Source organism: Mytilus californianus, unplaced genomic scaffold (genome assembly GCF_021869535.1).
Source record: "Mytilus californianus isolate M0D057914Y unplaced genomic scaffold, xbMytCali1.0.p SCAF_5, whole genome shotgun sequence".
Taxonomy (NCBI): domain Eukaryota; kingdom Metazoa; phylum Mollusca; class Bivalvia; order Mytilida; family Mytilidae; genus Mytilus; species Mytilus californianus.
In genome coordinates this window covers 13,731,932-13,752,756 of record NW_026262701.1, presented here as the reverse complement: position 1 = coordinate 13,752,756, position 20,825 = coordinate 13,731,932, and the positions used below count along the sequence as shown (strand labels likewise).

At 30.2% G+C, this 20,825-nt stretch overlaps 1 protein-coding gene across 1 annotated transcript; it reads right to left on the bottom strand.

Moving 5' to 3' along the window:
- Positions 1-1,252: 1,252 nt before the first annotated feature.
- LOC127701040 (iroquois-class homeodomain protein IRX-6-like) lies at positions 1,253-18,702 on the bottom strand. Its single transcript, XM_052204814.1, has 5 exons — positions 18,269-18,702; positions 16,531-16,779; positions 12,313-12,425; positions 11,204-11,568; positions 1,253-3,093 (listed from the first exon to the last, which is right to left on the bottom strand). Exons 1-5 carry the CDS (start codon positions 18,326-18,328, stop codon positions 2,420-2,422), a joined length of 1,461 nt encoding a protein of 486 aa, XP_052060774.1. The 5' UTR covers positions 18,329-18,702; the 3' UTR covers positions 1,253-2,419.
- Positions 18,703-20,825: the final 2,123 nt, after the last annotated feature.

The following is a 20,825-nucleotide window of genomic DNA, read 5'->3' as shown; positions in this document are numbered from 1 at the left end:
ATAACCTCCTGACCTTGTGCTAATTTTGTTTAAAGAAACAAATAAAAATTTGTACAGCGCAGAAATTCACACTCGAATTTTATCGTTGAACTGTGTACGTTTGTTTTTTGTACAATCTTTGAAAATCACATGATATGCTATTGATATAGCAAACTACAAACAGAATTGGAAAGAAAATTAAATTTTCTGAGATATATGTCTGATATGACATATTTAACTGTGTTTGTACCACACGTAATTCAAAATGAATACGTATAGATACTATCAACCCGCATAAACGGTTTAATAGAGGGGTACAAACAACACCCATACTGTCTGTACAAACACAGCCACACTGTCATTTATATCACATTTGATGCAAGTTTAACTAGACATTTGCACTTTCTAGGACATCTGATTTTCATTCCTGTTTTCACGGACATTCGGATCATATCATGTTTGTTTTCGGTGTAACATTCCGATATTTGGTTAAAGTGTTTGAATAAGACTAATCCTATTAATTATTCAGTTGTATTAATATGTTACTGCTAAATTGTGTATATTATTCAGTTTGAATTTATTTAGTAAATAAAGGCAACAGTAGTATACCGCTGTTCAAAAGTCATAAATCGATTGAGAGAAAACAAATCCGGGTTACAAACTAAAACCGAGGGAAACACATCAACTATAAGAGGAAAACAACGAAATAACAGAACACAGAAGTGCAACAAAAAACAAACAACAATGAAACATTCATAGAAACGAACTATTAGATAACAACTGCCTTATTCCTGACTTGGTACAGGACATTTTAAGAAAAAATGGTGGGTTGAACCTGGTTTTGTGGCTAGCCAAACCTCCGCGCTTTATGGCAAAATATGTTTACACTAAGACTGAACATATTTCAAATGATAATTGAAGATTGCACAAGTAGCCACAACGAAGATATATTTAAGCTTCGAACATCACTAAAGAGACATTAATAGTCGAAATGCACATCTGGTGCATTACAATTGGTACTGTTAATGTTATTTCAGTAGTAATAGACCAACATGGGAGTAAAAGCAGAAGAATCCAATGTGTAATTTGGCATTGTGGAATATGACATAGTGGAATATCACATTGTTGAATATCATATTGTGAAATTTGACATTGTGGAATGTGACATTGTGGAATATAACATTGTGATATATGACATTTTGGAATATAATATTGTGAAATAAGACAATCTGGGAAATCAAATGGAAGACAATGAAAGTAATGAGATAATGAGTTTAACTTTATTGTTTATTAAACAAATAAATAAGTTTTGTAGATGTGTCTGATATAACATAACATATAATACGTACTGCCCTTTAAGTTCACTCCTGACCAATCACGTGGTCGGTAATGTTAAAACAAAGTAACACTAACAATTTTTTTTTTTTTAAACTGTATATATGTATTCAGGTTATAAAACATATATTCAAGTTACATAAATTTAAAACAAATATAGTAATTTTGTTTTTATCATAACATGTATTTTTCTTAAAATCATTAATTAGCACTTTTTACGGGAACTTTATTTCGACGTTAGAATACTATAAAACAAATGGCAAATTTAACTATTATAAAATAGTATCAATCAGGTTTGTTATTAAGAAACAATTAGATTTTGAGACAAAAAAAAAAACGATAGCTATACAATTATTATGCAATATCAGACATTAATCAAATGACTAGAATTAATATCTACATATAAATTTTATTAGTTGTATTGAAAATATTATTAATTTTATTTCTTATACAACCTGTGTAACTTAAAGCATGCAGTTTGATAGGTAATTGTTTGTTAAAACATGTATAATAGAACCACAAATAATTATTAATGACATTTTAATACTAAATATATTCGATATGTCAACTTAGAAGAAAATGAATTAAAAATGAACATTTTTTACAACAAATACCCTGTTTCTTAACTACGTTCTTAGAATATTTTGCCGCCACTTATAATTTAAGTACATTAGGTTATTCATTTGTTTAATGCTTTTCCTCATCCGACATTTGATGTCCATTTCGTGTTTCAGTATAACCTATATTTTAACCTCCAAGATCTTAGCCTGGCTATATTATAAATATTGCATTCTTTATTTTCCGCCTGAAAGGAATGATTAATTTAGTTTCTGACTCGAAGTCGATCATTGGTGAACTTTGTGTCAAACACTGATTTTTCTGTAAAGAACATTTATTGACATCAATAGTGTCCTAATCCAATGATATGTGACTAATATAGCACTTAATATGGCAAGATTGATATATATATCACAACAAAAACATGGCAAGATGGTTCTTCAGTGGAAAGATTCATTCCTTGAAATATATGGACATAGGCCATACTGTATTCGTTGTAATGTTTTGTTTTTGTAAATATTTAACAAATGCATTAAAGTTATTGTTATCATATTGTTCCATTTGGTATCCTTTCGGAACCTCTAGATCCAGAAGGAGAATACAAAGAGGTCAAGGAAGGATACGGCCGGAGAAGTGAAGACGAGCTTCCGGAAGACGACACACCATTAAAAGCTGAACCATTTATTGAGAATGGAGATTTGTCACTTTGTGTAGAACCCGAAATATTTGTATATCCAGCAGGACTAGGTGAAAACATGGATGATCCAACTGGAAAAGCACTGTCCATCCACGATCGCATAGAGGAAGTGTTAGTAGTGAAGGAAGATCCAGGTTTAGAATAATTGATAGCAGTGTTTTGATCCTTCATTGAAGATAAAGAGGTAGGAATAGCCGTTGATGTTGCTACGTGGGCCAATGACCATATCCTTGGCCTTAAAGCATCACTACTGTCAAGAACAGGTCCGTTTAACGACAGAGAGTTATTAACATCGCTTAGACCTGAATCGTTGCTGTTTGAACATGGAGAATCTAGACGTTTAACAACACCCATCGTCGGTGTCTTTAAGTCAGTTACTGGACCACAAAATCCTTGGGAAAGTCCATTCGGTTCATCTTTTATGATACCAATCGGTTCAAGTCCAAGAATATCTTGTTTAGTACTGTTTCCAAAGGTAGTAACGTCAATCTGATCTGGGTCCGTTTTAGCATTTGAAAGTAAACCTGCAAATAAATGAATCAAAATTTTAGCACTGAAAAGTTAGACATCTGGAATTATTTTACAACTATATAACTATAAATACTGTTCAGACAAGGTAATATTAAGATGGAATTGAGTATCTGTATAATACTGTTCTGACAACGTAATATTGAGATGGAATTGAGTATCTGTATTATACTGTTCTGACAAGGTAATATTAAGATGGAATTGAGTATCTGTATAATACCGTTCTGACAAGGTAATACTGAGATGGAATTGAGTATATTTATAATACTGTTCTGACAATGTAATATTGAGATGGAATTGAGTATCTGTATAATACGACGCAATTGCTGATCGGAAACTTGAAAATCTCTTTTCTGCTTACATGTTCATTTCATTATTTGGTTTTCTATTGTTCCCTTTTCAATATTTTTAGTTTCACGTACAGCTGTTTTTCTTTTCTCTGAACAAAAGACAAAAGTTACTATGCATTCGTTAATAAACGTATGATAATGATTTCAATGCACAAAGCAGGTGTTTCAACAACCACCGTGATCGGGTACGCGTAGAGACCAATTGATTTGGACAACAAGTTCATAAAACGTTTTGGGTGCTTCAAAACCGAATAGAACCTCAACACATCCACCAGCAACCAAAGGACCTTAGCAGACCAGTCAGAAACCAATTATGGCCTTAACATACCAGCCTGAATTGAAATAAGACATAGACAGACCCACCAGTAACAAAAAAAGGACCTTCACAGACCAGCCAGAAACCAAATAGGACCTTAACAGACCAACAAGAAACTAAAAAGGAGATTAACATATCAACCATATACTCTTATGACAATTTTAGGGGATTACATCCTTAGTTTTAATTCATATAAATCATTTATAAACTGAAAATTCAAAGTCAATATTTATCATTAAAATCTTACAAGTGCAATTTTTAATTTAAAAACCAGTTAAACATTATACCAGTACCGTAAATCGTATTTCTTTTAATTATTTATTCTATCTTAAGTTATTATTGAAATGTCTGCGTGTAATCTTCCCTGCGATGTGATTTTCCATTAGTAATTTTGAAGAATAAAATGTTTCATTTAAAAACCTTTCAGATTTTAAACATTTATCATATCACGTTTGTTGAATACTCAAAACGTAAAAATAAGCTTATGATGGGAAAAAAGGAGACAATTCTAAAAAAAAACCGACATTTTAATCTGGTTTTGTCCATTGTGATAATAAATAATTCAACGGTATATGTGAAAGACATAATTCATTAAAAGCTGTTCTAGTTTCCAGACATATTAATATTTTAATTTCAATTGTTGCACTTTATTCAAACAAGTTGGGTACAAACGCAATGCAGATTATATAGTAATGCACTCAGAAAATATTTTTTCCTGAAATCGAACGCCTTCTTTTACTTTTAATTGTCTCCCAATTTCTTTGTTGAACCCTTATATCCCAGGTGTTATATTAATTTTTGAATGATCTCCGGAACAACCATTTACGGAAAGCTTTGATATGACAGAGGCTGGAAAGTTCTGCCTTTTAAATTTGAAAGTTGTATGCTTTCTGTGTATAGGTAAATTAAGCATTTAATACATATGATGACTTATTCTTCTACAGATTTCAATCTGTTTAATATGTTATTACGGAAATTGATTTATAAAAGTGTCTGAAGTCATTCTATTAAAGATTAAGTAGTATAAGACTAATAGAAGTGGTTTCAAAATCAATATTCTTAACACCTGCAGATCATAGGACAAATTTAATACATTTATACTCAGGTAAAAATGGACCACCACCTTCGAAAAACGTGCAGCTAATTTTATAGGTAGGCAGTAACTAAGAGGTTCTGATCCGGGCACTTCATAAATGCATCTCTTGCTATTTGAATAATACACACTTGTTTTACCATTAATCGGAGCTACAGATTTTTAACAAAAAATAAAACAAAATTAAAAAAATTTAGACGTCTGAAAATGAAAATAACTACAGAAAAAAATATACAACAGCGGTCACTAGAAAACGTGTATGTAAATGTATCTGGATTTTATTCATTTAATTTTTTAATTAAAACAATCCAATTTTCTTCGAATACATTTGATTTACATTTAAAAAAAATTATTGGAAACTTCTTTCATATTTGCGCAAACATTTTTTCAGATATTTTGTTTTTGGATTTTTAGCAACTTATCTGTTTTATTATATATTTATATCCGAGGCATCAATTTGTTCCTCCAGAAGTACACTCGGTAAAAAATAACATTATTATTTCTTTTATAATATTTGTAACCAACTGCAGAGTTTGATAAAAAAGTATTAACTTATAATAATTATAAACAAATAGTATATTTAAGCAATTTTTGTCATTCACGTCTTTTGTAGACGAAACGCGCGTCAGGCGTACAAAATTTTAAGCCGGGTATCTATGATGAGTTTTTTTTTTTTTTAAAGTACATTCTGCGACTTTCGAGCATTCTCAATATTCGAATTCAAAACAGTATGTTTAACAATTTCAATAAATCGTTGTTTGCATGTATAAGAGGATTTATGATTCCAGTGTTAAATTTCACAGCATTTGGCATATATATAAGAGTTTCGCTAAGAATATCGATCCTAACATGTTCATATCTAAACATGTCATGAATTGTAATAATAAATAGTTTATACCCTATATTTTTGTAATAATGTGTTCTATTATTTCAGATTAACTTTCATTTTAAAAAAAGATTTCAAAAAGGAATGCAGAATAAAATCAAATGGCCGTTTTGGACTAATTATTAGCTTGAAGACGTTTTATAATGCGATGTTTTATAAATTGAAATATCAAAATTTTTACATGAGGATTTTAAATTTGTAACCGCTCAAATTTTTTCATGCTTTAAAAAATCAAAGTACTATGTCTTATACTGTTTTTGATTTGAATAATACTATAGGTTTGGATATTTTGCTCAAATAAAAAAAAAGTATTTTCTGCAAGTTAAATGGACTAGCTGTTATTATATTTCTATTTTTTTATACAGTTTAAAATTCATTTAATACGTACTAAATCAACAGGTGTGCGTTCATTACTCAAACTCTAGCAGGGTAAAGAGGATGAAGGACTGAAGTTTCCACTACATAAGTTTTACTGTCACCAAAAGGTAGTTGACCAATACAATATGTCTGTGGCTCAACAAACGGGAGAAATGTTACAAGATCTTATAGATCTTAATATACTAGAATAATGATCTGTAATTATATTCCCTATTTTGACAGTTTGGCTGTCTGGATTCACATGGCGAATGGTGCATGTAGTAGAAGTATACGCTATCGATGTACCCGAGCGCACTCCTTTTTGAGAGTTCCTGTGATCCCTTTTATTTTAATTCACTTGATTTGTATATTTAATATGAATTTACGAGATTTGAAAATCGGTTAACTACTTTTGACTCTTTTTTCCCATACATTAATGTTTTATTCTGAAATTCAGACGCAAACATCCATAATTAGAACTAGTTTGTAAAGTCTGCGACAAAAACTACTCATAAGTCATGAATATTTCAGTATAACTTTACGATCAATTATTGTCTAAGATTTTTTTGTGAAAAGCCCCTGTTTCTTACGAAAGACGATTGTGAGTTGTTTATAATTTAATGCATTTCTCATAATTCTAATAATGACAATTGCACAAAACAATAATAAACGTTAATAAATAAATCATGTTTTTTGTATAATATAATAAATTTTCTCGTTTTATTCAATTAGCGATATTCTGTATAGCACATGTCTTTGAAGGCCCCTTAGGCAATGACTAAAAACATCGCCATTAATCACGCACTAAATAGTAATAATTATTTGTTGTCATAAAGTAATCACCGATCCAACATGTCCATTTCTTCTACTGAAGACGGCTGTATTTCAAAATTTGTAAAAACTAAATTTATGTCTGTCGCCTTGTCATTGTTTCTTTGAGGTCTATATACAACATAACGTAATATTTGAACCGTGACATTGACACGGCAAATGACGTCCGCCATCTTGTTTTATCCATTGTCAAACAGTCGAGAAGGCTCCGAAGTTTACAAGTTGATTAATGTATCCTTTTATAAAATGAGTTGTCATTATTAGTTTCCTGGATAAAGAAGTTAGAAAACATAAGTATGATATGTAATTTATACATACGGAAAGGAGGTGGTTAATGTAAAGCCATAATGACGCCGACGCATCAAAACAATTCGACGGAGATAAAACAGACTTTACCTCGTAGAAATAAACAAACTACATTTTTTCATGTTTCAAATGTAGATCTGCTACGATTAATGTTACTTTTCGATGGATAGGCAGCGATCTTGATGAAAAAAAGCTTTTTGCGATCTTGAAATAAAATATTGATAGAGAAATGTAAAGCGTGAGACGATTTTGGTTATTGGAAAAGTAACATTGTTTCTATAGGAATAGAAACCCTTATAGCAAAGAAGTTAAATACAAATTACTTTTTTGGTAAAATAGACCAAATTTGCAACCAAATTAAATATAAACTTATATCCTTTCTTGTTTGTTCAAGAATGTATACAGGACTTTGTTAAATGAAAAAAAACCCTGATTTTTTCGTAGAACATTTTTCAGGCTAATTACACTATACTAGGAGAAAAAAAAACATGTTTTTTTAATACTTCTTGACAAAATATTGTAAAAACTATGATTTGCAACAATGCTAAGTTCAATACCCATGAATTTAGTTATCATATGCCTTGACCAATAAAAGAAGGTTCGAATATTCATTAATAAGTCTATTCATCTTAAGCAATTTCATTTCCGTACAAAAGTAGTTTGTTTAAAAAGAGGAGAAATGATGAGTCAAAATGTTTTTATCTCTTGAATTCGAAAATTTAAAAGGTTTACAAATGACCTATCTTGTTCACGACATTAATCTGACACTAACAAATATCTAAACTTTACATATTAATAGAAAAACTGCAAACGATGTTAAAATACACTCATTTTCAGATTTGACGTAGCAATTACGAACCCCAAAACGATATATTGCCGAAACCCACGCGCAAAATGTCCATTCTAAACACTTTGTGTCAACTTAGACTAGTCTTAGGGTCTTACGTTATTCCAATATATTAACCAACGAAAATAAGACTTTCAAAATTTGGTGAGTCAGAGACGTTTTTCTGAAGTTAACTTCACCACGAAAGCACAAATCTAAAAATTAAAAGCCAAGGTTGCACAAATGCATTTTGTTCTTGAATTATACTTGAAGAGAAAGATGTATAAGACCAAATAAACTCATCATATATACCAGGATTGACATTTTGTATTTGCGCCAGACGCGCGTTTCGTCTACAAAAGACTCATCAGTGACGCTCGAATAAAAAAAGTTAAAAAGGGCAAATAAAGTACGAAGCTGAAGAGCATTGAGGACCAAAAATTCCTAAAAGTTTGGCCAAATGCAGCTATGGTAATCTATTCCTGAAGTAGAAAAGCCTTAGTTTTTTCAAAAATGTAAAGTTTTGTAAACAGTTAATTTATAATTATGACCATATCAATGATAATACATGTATATTACAAAAACGGACCTAACGAGAAAAGACAAATCCACCCAAGGTCAACTTTGCTTGAGATAGTTGGAATCTCAGTTTCTTAATGATTTCTATTTTCGTCATCGGAGAATTTAAGAAAGATGTACCATTCTATATAACAAAATAGGGCATTTTAAAAAGGATTTAAGAATTTTACAGTTTTTTTCTTCTTTATTTCAGTGGCACATAATGGCTATTGTATCGCTTTCTTAACAAATATGATACCGACTAATAGAATAAGCAAAATATCCCAAAAATGCAGCTACCATAAACTCCCCTAAATCAAAAATAAGCAAGTATGTTTCTTATGGATGTCCGTGGTCACAGTTTTCTGTAATGGTCGGAATAATTTACTCATCAGTCAGTACTTCGGTAATAATACGTTTTATTTAATACATTTCAATATATATTCACAATTCATGAATTGGCTCATTTTATTCGTTCCGTTTGTTGATATAGTCGATATAGTCGAGCGTTTGGTTTTGTCAGGTTTATTAACTCCCCCTTTTTTAATTTACCATGGAGTTCGGTTTTTTTGTTACTATTTTTTTATTTGAAACATAAGGCACAATCACCAGTTACGGTTACTGTGGGGGTATTTTTTGCTTCTTATTCTTTTTATATTGTAGTTTGTGTCTATTGAGCATTACTGTTGAAAGCTTGGCATATACATAGTCAACAATGCATATAAAATGCTTTCATTTTACATCGTTGATATCAATGAATGTATTTCATTTTAAATACAGTTTTAAGCTTCTCTGTTCAACTTTGTTTGTTGTTTACAGATCCGCTTTCTTCCTTTTACAATATACATTAACTGATAAAAATTTTACTCGAAATCTTTTATGCGATTTATCCCATGGTAAATAAAACCTTGTCAGTTTCATAGTCATGTGACATAGTTTTCTCATATCTTTACATCAATTAATTTTATACAAAATGTCACAAAACAGTTAATATTAAGCTAAGTAGTATTTCTAGAGCACTTATCGCAATCATCGTGAATGATCGTGTAGAACTCTGCATGATTTTAAAAGCACAAACCGTCCATTGACAATTCTACAAGACAATTGACATCATATGGAGTCTCGGTTTCATTGTATTGATTTCAATTACAGATGCTTAGCCACGCACGAAATAGTATTAATTCTCAAAAAGACAATCTAAAATGAAACTGCGATTATTATCGGTAGATGTCAAATGTCTTTCTTAATTCCTTAAATCTGATAGCAGTTTTAAAAAAGTAGGCATCGCTCAACATAGACTGTTGTAAGACTAACACGTGCGGAGATTGATCGTTGCCGCACTGAACTCGTGTTTTCTAAAATAAATTCAATAAATGGCGTGAATGGATAGAATTTAAATCCACAAACATCATTGAATGTTTTTCATTAAAATTACAAAGTTAACTGTGCCATGCGCATCGGCATATGACTAAAATGATAGGATTCAATTTCAATTTGTTTGTTTGTGACCACATGACAGGGGTGGACCAATTATTTACAATTGAAAGAAGCCCATAATTATCTTCCCTAAAATCAGTTGATATCACTATTATTGTTAGACATCTGTATAATTATCGATTTAAGATGAGCCGTTTAAACTGCAATTTTATGCGTTAAAGTGTTCAGTAACAGTTATTTCTCCTAGCCTTTATGCATTTTGCATTTATACAATCAATTTCAGTAATATTGAAAAAAATATACCTATTAAATTGCATTTTCTTGCATAACCTCATTCATGCACATGGTGCAAATCAAATAAATGAGTATTTATGTGATTTTTTCAAATTTTTAGAGAAATCAACACGTACGAGGTCTACTAGATGTGCAATTGGAGTTTTTCAGCAATTACACAAAAATGTAATAAGGCATTTCATTTTAATTTAAAATTTGGTAATAACGTATTATTTCAATAATAAAAAATCTTAATTAAATCTAGAAATGTTTACAATAAATAAATAAAAAGTGTTTCAATTGTTATTTAATTCAAAAATATAATTTAAGAACGTATACTTTTAGGAATATATGCAAAAATCTTCGATAGCATCAGGTATATCATTGGTACTATTTTCTATGAAATTCAATACAAAATATCTTTAAAATAATATAGTCTAACGTTTAATTTTGTCATATTTTATGGAGTCTCCATGTTTTGAATTTACGTTGAAATTCGTTATTTTTGTTAAAACTTTTTAATGTAAATTGGGATATTTATTTTACACATTGAACAAGAACGCTCAGATTAGATAAATAAAAGAGATTACAACGAATTATTGAAAAAAAAACTAATTCTGTGATGAAGGGTACCAATCATTTCATTAATTGCAGTGAAAAGAAATGAGTAAAGATAGGGGAACAATAACACCAAATTTATTCCGAACTTGCTGTAATATCTACAATGGTTACGTTTTAATTTCCTGTTCCATGAAAAACCACACGATTGAATTTTCTTCAACTGAATTTGATTATAAAAACTTTATTTAAAAACAAAACTGAAAAAAAATTGTAATTTCAAAATAAAATAAGTATTTAACAAATTAAACTTACTATTGTCGCACTTGTCCATGTTATCTTTTGTGTCGTTGCTATTTTCATCTATTTTGTCTTTCTTTTGTTCCTCGTCATCTTCGTCAAGTTTATCATTACTGTTTTCATCATCTCCGTCATCACCACATCTATTTCTCGGTGACCATGTCATTTTGTTTTCCTTCTTTAATCTTCTTCTTGCATTCGCAAACCAAGTGCTGACCTGGGTCAGAGTCATTTTAGTAATTATTGCCAACATAATTTTTTCTCCTTTTGTAGGATACGGATTCTTTCGGTGTTCATACAGCCACGCTTTAAGGGTGTTTGTAGTTTCTCTTGTGGCATTTTTACGTCTTGCAGCACCATTTAAGTCCATTCCACCATATCTAAAATTCAAAAAAATATATAAATATATCTTTATATTGTTACATCTGGTGATCCGTTTATTTGGCAATCGCCAATGGCAGTCAGCAGGGTTTTAGGAACATCCGTTGTTCGACCTGCTAGCCAAATGCGATTTGTTAGAATATACTTTTTCACTTTTTTGGTCTTTTGTTTGTGAAGTATTTAGACCCCTCTACCAAGAAATTTGTTTTGCATGCACACGTATCAAAATTGCTGTTTTTATCCAACGCAATCATAGGTTTGAACGTTGTTTTCAATTTGGACTTGTTTAAATGTATATTTATATATGTTTATTTATAACAAAATTCATGCTGTCCCAAATAGCTTTGCTTTAAAGTGTAGTATCTTAAATAAAGTTATATAAGTAAGGCCCAAAACAAGGTCTCCAATGATTTCAACATATCAATTCCACCCGTTACTTATTTTTAGAAAAAGTTTGTCTTAGAAGTTCTGAAACGATCAAAATTTGACTGTTTCTGATCTTTTATGGGAATCGAGCTTGCTGGTCGTTCTGAACATGCTCGGGCGTTTTACATGTTCTTAAAGCATTTGGCTTTCGGAAACAAAACCTGGGAGGAACAATTATAACTAGTTTTGTTAATACAAGATCTTACAGCTGCTTCTTGGCTATTATAAGTACAAATAGATATCCAAGACAAAAGAAATAAGTCACGTTTATATATTTTTTATATAAATGTAAACATCCAAGTTAATTTAACACTTACGTATTTCCATACGGATAACTCGCCATGGCGGGATCGTATGGGTAACAGGCTGTTGGCTGTGTCAATGATCTCCATGGTGACTCGCTATTCTCCTTCAAATCATAATGTGGATTCTGTAATAAAAATATCAAATTCACATCTTTAATTTATGCGTCGCGTGTATTTCTAACTAGGGTATACATCTGCACGTGCACTCCTAAATCGCTTTGATTTAAATCCTATAGATTTATAAAGTCATCCTGATATTAACTTTTTATTGATATATTAGTTATATTTTATTTCGCATAAAAAAATGTTGGTAAAGGAAGAAGCATATCTGACTTTAGTATAATTTCAAGTCCAGTTGTATTGATTGATAGTTTAACCTTAAAATATTTACCATTGATTTTCATTATTATTTGCTTAACACCAGTTTTATTTTACATTTTTTAATATACTATAATGAATATTAGCGAATTGTTAAAATTGATATTTTGTCTGATTTATACGTAAGCTAAGCCAGAATAGTATCAATTATCGAAGTAAACGACAAATTTTAAATTATGAAGACAGATACAGATATAGGTACATTTTTGGAATTGAGGATCACCAGTGGTGTTTTAGAACAGGTCCAGGCTCAAATTGGGTATTTGACGGTCTTTCCGATAATGCTCACCGAATTACATACTAGTAGTTCAAGGCTACGTTTGGGTGCGAAATGAGTTTTGTAGTATATCTTTTCAGACAGACTAGATAATAAAGTCTAAACAAATACACAAGTATTTATGTGTATAACAGAATTGTCTCAAAGAATCTAGAAATAAAAAGATATGTCGTACTTCGTTAGCGACATCATATCATCTTGTTTTTATGTATCTGTCTTAATTTGCAGTAACAAGATTCTGTCTTGAAACTGAATACGATAGATAGATCTCGTTATTATATTAGGATACAAGAGATTCTCACGGTGCTATTTCACTTTTGTAATATTACTTTTTTTCAAAAGAAACCTCTCGAGAGGAAGCTATTCACAGTTAGACATAAATATCTTTATTCTCACGGTTTTCGTACTTTTGAGGAACACTTCATACAAGTTAGCGCGAGGTCGGGGTGTTAAGTATGCAAGAAAGAACGGAAGTTTGTCGCAAGAAGTCGGAAGAAAAAATCGTTGATATAAAAGCCTCGTTCGTAATAAAATCCCAGTAATATCTGTGGAGATACTAATAAGTGAGGGAGCTTCATGCTGCGATTGAGAGACTTAGAAAATTTGTGAACAAGATTGCTTCTAATTGCCCTACCGTGCACGGAAAACACACGACGGTTCCGTAGACAGCCAGTCGGCCTTTGTAGTCTTTTTATCAGATTTTCAACAAACTGTTAGTTTATCGAAAATTTTTCCTGCTAAGTTTTATTTCACTTGAAATTTGAAATCGGTGCATTTGACTAACGGACGTTTACATAGGGCGTCAGTTTGGAGAAGTCAAAATAGACAACTAAGTATGAAGAATGTTTATTTAATATTTTTGCACTTAAAACACTCTTGATCGATATTACTAAAACTTTTATAATGGAAAACTAGTATTAAAAATAGTGAAAAACTGATGAGGGTGAAGAGGATTCTAAAGATGTATTTAGATTATGAAATATATTATGAAATAAATATTGCTGATTTTCAGAGATGTTTGAAAATATTACTCATTTTCTTGTCAAATTTAAAATTGTAGACTTATCAATAGAAGTTGTGTGTTCGTGATTTTTTTAATTTCTTTTAATAAATCTTAATGCTACTCAGCTAAGCCAATATGTTTGACAAATATATTCAATCCGCTTTATATGAATCTATAAAAAATCATCTCTTTTTAAAATGAAAAGATTTTAACTTTTGTAAACACTCAAAAACGTATGAAATCTTTATTTCCATACCACTTAGAAAAGATTTAAATGGCCGTTTTATCAGATAAATGACTTTTTGAAGATCAGCATTTAATACACAGATGACATGCTATTATATCGCTTATCTAAATATTACATAAAAATGTGAGAATTGCAATTTCATAAAGACACTTAAAAAGGCAGAAAAATCAATGATTATTCATAAATTTTCTAAACTCATTGAGGTATAATTATTAATAATTATTTTCCGATAAATCCATGTTTTATTTGTTGTTAGCCTTGTAATTGATTAATATAGAAAGGATATGTCATTTTATCTTTATTTGCTACAGTGCATTAGCTTTTAAATGGTTTTTCTTTTTTTCTCATAAAATTTAAAAAAATAAATAACTAAACATCCAACAACGAACGATCAATTTAGAATACAAAAACCTTACATGTAAAACCTGTCCTCATTTACGAATGCAAAAATAATTTTGGTACAAAAAGGCGTGATTCAATAAAAAAAAAAACATCAAGTAAATGATATTGTCTTTATCATTCTTAGCATATTAAAGAAATTAAATATAGGTTTTAAAAAAGCTGAAAGTTGGATATATAAATACGGTTATTTTCCAAATTATATCTGTATTTCTATTTGCCAGGAAAGTAGACTTCTGATTTTAGTTCACTAATATTACTAACTTATTTAGAATTTTGTATTATTTTTGACGAATGCACACGTGCGCTTATATATACTCGAATCTACCTGAATAGCAAAATATTATTAAAGGACGTCTTAAATTGATTTAAATTAAAAGTTGAAAGTCTATCAATGTACGACCTTCATCAATATATTTTTAAGAGAAAAATGAATAAAATATTTCATCTTTTTCGACAGTATAATTCAAAATAAGGCGATCTGTTTACAGATCTTATTCCTAAGTCGGATAATTAAAGATGTTTCTTTCGTGAATATTATATTTTAGATATTTTTAGGTCCCCTTTGCCATTCAGCTCTTCACGTGTTTATGCTTTATACATCCCTGGAGTTTGATGTTTGGGTTTGAGTTTTCCTTATGAAGGTAAATCAAGGAAAGTGCACCGGAAGCACGAAATTAATGAGGGTCATTTTAATATTCTAATGCAAAACAATGTATATCGTTTAATCGTTCACATTAGAAGAAAAAATAAGATGCGATGTATACTTTGAAATAAAAGTAGGAAACTGATTGTTGTACGCAAGACATATGTTAATCTGGAACAACTTTCACCAGACATCGTGACCACAAGATTGGGGGCCCAAATATAAATGAAACGTTCGAGAGAATCAAACCAAAACAGTAGTCAAAACCAAACAGCTAAAACTTTCTAAGGTCATGTTTTCACCCAGCTTGATTTAGTAAAAACTGATAATTCATAATTGAAAATTTTCAGTAGAAATACATTCATCTTAAACCAGCGTAAAGTAAAATATAATTTCGAGATATTTAAATTTAATTAAAGTATCTAAAAAGGTCATTGCATTAGCAATTAACTCTTCACTTTTCGTTATTCCTTTTTTTAGTTGTCGAACGACACGTGAATTTTGATGCAATCCTGTTTACCTTAAACAAGGTTCATAATTTGAGAATAAATGGACGACTAAATTATATTTATTAATCTGTTCCCCTAAGTAAAATTGTGCTAAGATTTTAAAAATCGAAAATCTTCTTGAAATGAATATTTTATTTGGGTACCTTTTGAAAAACCACCAGACATTTAGATCAACATAATTATTTTAATATTCAGTCTATAAGAATTTATTATGTCATATATTAAGTTCATTTGTTTAACAAGCTATGGTGAAAAGGATTTTAAGATTTGAGAATTCCTCAATATTTTTTCCTTGGAATCAACTTCCAGCTGCAGAAATTAAAAAGATTAGTATTAGCCACAAAGCTTAAGGGATACAAAATGCAGCTTGTAAATCGATTTGTAAATTACCAAACATTCCTCAAGCTATTGTAAGGAAATTACATTTCTCCATTGTAAACATTATACATTTTTCTTCCAAACATCAACAATTAGAAATCGATTATGAAATGTACACCGAACTCGCAATTTATCACCTGGATTTTGTATATTTACATTATTTTTATGATCAGAAGTGGCTTTAAGTGAAGTCAATTACGGTTTTATCTCCGACTTATTTCCGTATCTCGTTGACTTTGACAAATTTGACAAATATTTCATCCCTTCAGCACTGTTGAAGCTAGGGAAATTTACTTTTATTGAATGAAGTGGGCTCAGATATGTTTGCAGAGTTAATCAAACAGATTTAATGAATAAGTTCGTGTAATACACTCGAAAAGAACTAATACATACCAAAGGTGAGTAGAATGCAGACGGGTCGGTTCCTAGAGGGACGTAACCTTGGGAGGGGTAAGGTGTCGTGCTGTACATAGAGTCAGTTAATCCCGGGACACGGGAATATGCACTCAGTAGACCAGACCCATACTGACAAGAACAGACAGTCTGTCCCGTGTGAGGGTCTGTCATAATGGGACGTCCGTTCTCACAGCATGATGTTGATATAGACGATATTGAAGAAGTCGTTGATGAAGACATTAGGATCTGTGAATATAACAATATATTGTTAAGTAAACAAATTCAATTCTTAAAATAAATTAAATAAATATTTAAATATTTATATAAATTTATCTTCTTCATATTTCTAAGTCATGTTATCTAGGGCTTGTGTTATGTTTTGTCTGTGTATGTATTTTCTCTCTCTCTTGGATGAGTCGGCTGTTTGGGGTTTGTGGAGTCTGTGATATTGTCTTATAAAATAATTTTTTGATAATTCCTATTATCCTTTTATACACGATTTTTTAATGAGTTTATTATATCAAGTTTGATCGAAAACAAACACAGACTAACAAAATCCGAAAAGATTAAAAAATGCATGAACATTTAGAATGATTGATTAATACTGAACAATCATAACAAAGGGTAGGAACAAAACACAACCCGTTTTCTTGCAATGCTAATTTTTGAGATCGTTCAGCAAATTACTCGGACGCAACAACTTCGTAGAAGATTAATTTTGATGCATTTTCACTACGGCACAATTCATCTTTCAAGTTTTACACCGTATAAAAAGAGAATACATTACATGTCAGTGAGACAACAGCCCAACGAAACAAATGAATAAAAAGACACCATGTTTGTCCTTATACTGCGACTGAAGCTAGTCTTAATCTTATAAAATCATCTATTATTTATTGAATACTAATTTAATTCAAAATATATTTTGGCAAAACTAATTGAGTTTGATTATCCAAATCCATAGATAAATGTAATTTTATATATTATATTTAAAATCATACATAAAAAATAAAAGTGATAGAAATTACTTTCTTTCCATATAAATGGAGGTAAATTAAAAGTAATAAACTTTTCCTTAATTTCTTGATTTCCTTGCCATATTTCCAAATAACATTATGAACTGGCATCTACTGGTCGATAGTGGTAATAAATATTCTTCTAACGTATTTAGTTTGCACATAAAATGGATGCTGGCTGAATATGTCTGATTTTATCAGCCCCAAGTGTAACAGTGAAAACGAAAAACATCTTTTAAGTATACTTTGGGATTCACTTATTCAAAGAATGATAAAAATAGACATTCACTTTTGCAGCAATTCCGAAATTTATCTTTTTTAACGTGTCTAATGCATTCATTTCACATGAATGAATTCCCACTTTCTTTTATCAATTAGCTTTAACTCTTCTCTTTTTCAAGATGTCTGTTAAGAGATCACTTTGTTGTCATTCAAATATATTTTATTGCCTGAACCAATTAAGTAAACTATTAGGTGTCTATTATAGATGTAAATATCTCTGTAAATTTATTGTCTTTTTTTTTACTTATAAGTGAACAAAATAATTTACGGAATTTTAAGATGACATATTTGTTGTTGTTTTTTTTTTAATTGTTTTTGCAAATAATGTAACTCGTAAATTATCTTCAAGTAGCTAGACAAAACAATTTTGCTGTACAATTAAATGAATAAATTTAATTTGATATATATATAAATATAATAAAGTTATGTTAGCTTACCTGGGATGGAGTTGAAATCGTTGTAGGGGTATACGAATATCCGAATTGAGACAGGGACATCACCGAAGCAGTTCCGTCTTTTCAACAATCCAGTTTTGTAAAGTTATTTTTGTGAAAATCCAGAATCAATAAATCTCTCCGTATTTTGATATAAACTATATCAAAATTATAAACAATTGTTAGTGTTCACTTATAATTCTTTAAAGTAATAAAATTCACAAACTTCAGTCAAACTTGTGATAAAACTAAAAGTTTACATAAATTATTGATAACTATACATGATGTTCATTGATAAATATGTTGGTAAACTCTAGTTAAATCTACGTAGTACACAAAGGAAGATATAGTGTACTATCAGTAATCATAGGGCCGACATGAGAATGATTCTTGTTTCCACCTCTGTTAAATATTGAATTGACAATCGACATGACAGGTCCGTGTTTAGAAATTCTACCTGATGTTGAATAAATATATGCAATACGATTGGATAGTCGGTGTATTTTTGTCAACTTCTATTGGCTAGTTGCATTGCGCGTGAGAAGCAGACGATAAATTTCTCGACCCGCCCTTCTCTCCGCCTACTAATTAGATTAACATTTGCTACCGGCAAGTGATTATCTGGGATAATATCTTGTTTTTACCATAAAACATGTTAAAATTATGACTTTTTAACTGAATTTAACTAGATTTTTATGTTATATTTTATTATGAGGCAGATATATTTCATCATGTTAGAAAGAACCACATTATAAATTATAAATATATAACTACAAGAGCATAAAATCCAAGATGTCATGTATTAAGTTTTCAGAAAGCTTTTTGTCAAAATATTCAATCTACATGACAATTTGTTTCTTAATTATAACATTTATCTGGTAATTGAAAAAATATTAACGGATTTTATTACAACGTTAATTTTAGAATAGCATGAAATATGAAAGAAACGGAAATCGGAAATTGGAATCGAACGTTTTAAATGGAACTGTAGCACAATACCATAATAAAAACAATGTTTCGATGTCATATAGACTCTTAAAAATTAATTCGGAATGTCAAACATGATATTTGTCATGTTTTCTCTTAAATTATGATGTGGCATGGGTGTAATTGGTTCTAAACAAAAAGAACAACTATGCTTTAACATCAATTAATTCTTTCTGTACCACGCCGTTGATCAGAATCTCCCGCAATTCTGAATTAATTTCTCGAACAAAAATGCATTAACAGAGAATAATATTCCGTGTGAATTTTTTATGTATAGCTTCCAAATAAAACTTTCCAATGAACCATAAAGTTTCAGATATTAAAATAATTTCCGATTGCAGGGATTTCCGAAACTGTATCAATTAAGTTTTTCTTTTTTATTCAATAAAAATATGAAGGGAGTTCCTATTTGGAGGTTGTAAGTTTGTGTTATTTAGTAATTAGCACGAATAACACACGATCAAGATAAATTCTTACATTGAACAAGAAGTTGTTCATGACGAATACAAAACATGCCAAAGTATTATTTCAGATTCAAAGCGTTTTGATGAATTTATTACTGAAACAAATAGAAACAAACATCTTAACATAAAAGGTTATGGGATATGATTATTTTGCGATTTTTCAAGATAACATAAATTACAGTTAAATGCATTGAATAAAATTATTTTCTATTGTATTATAGTATAAAAACAAATTAAATGAACACATATTGTTGCAGGAAAAAGGTATGCATCTTTAATCAGACCACACACTTTCAATAGAGCATACTCTATTTATTTTGCAGATTGTACATTACTATAGTATGACGAAATCCTAAGTAATGATAATAATAATAATGTGTTGTCAGTCTTCGTCGTTTAAGGCTTCATTGAATTGCAACTTTTATTATGGTGGTAAACTGGGCGACGAAAGCCTCAATGAGATTGTGGAAACAGACTTTATCTGACCAAAGATCGACTGACAATTTACGTGAAAATTATTTTAGATAAAAATAAACACATGTTACTTGTGTGTCAGACCTGCAGAACCAATGTTAATCTAGTAATCAGAGATCGGCGTCGAAGTGGGATTTGGACGTGCTTGCTTCATACCAAAGATAAACTGATTCCAATCAGGATAGGGAATGCATGTGTTCCGAAAAGATGTATCCCAATCTTTTCACTGGTATATAGATCGGATTAAAGAAAATTTCAGTCAAAAACATATTCCAATTTCATGCTGAATACATCGTACTAAACTTGTGTCGAAACTGGAAGAATTCTTTCTACATTTAAAATAAACACCAATAAAACAACAAAACCCAAAAAATTATGCTGTTGAAAAAGCATACTGGTTAGATATTTCGCAACGATGGTCGAAAATCGGAGTGTAAAAACGACAAAATAACAAAAAAGGAGAAATACTAATTTCGATTCAGGAATCAAATATGATTAATTTCTACTTCTAGTTAGTTAATGGAAATGAATATGACGAGTTTTGTTACAATAAGATTTAATAAGCATTATTTATACTGTTAATTTTTCAACGTATTTATACTTTTAACTATTACATTTTCACACCTACAAAACGA

What these genes read in the sequence shown, in the direction of transcription:
- LOC127701040 (XM_052204814.1), bottom strand. Translation starts at nt 18,328, where the DNA reads ATGTCCCTGTCTCAATTCGGATATTCGTATACCCCTACAACGATTTCA. An exon ending in AGTTATCCGTATGGAAATAC is followed by an intron (nt 11,569 to 12,312) that starts GTAAGTGTTAAA and finishes TTTGAATTTTAG; the next exon opens with ATATGGTGGAATGGACTTAA. An exon ending in CATGGACAAGTGCGACAATA is followed by an intron (nt 3,094 to 11,203) that starts GTAAGTTTAATT and finishes ATTTATTTGCAG; the next exon opens with GTTTACTTTCAAATGCTAAA.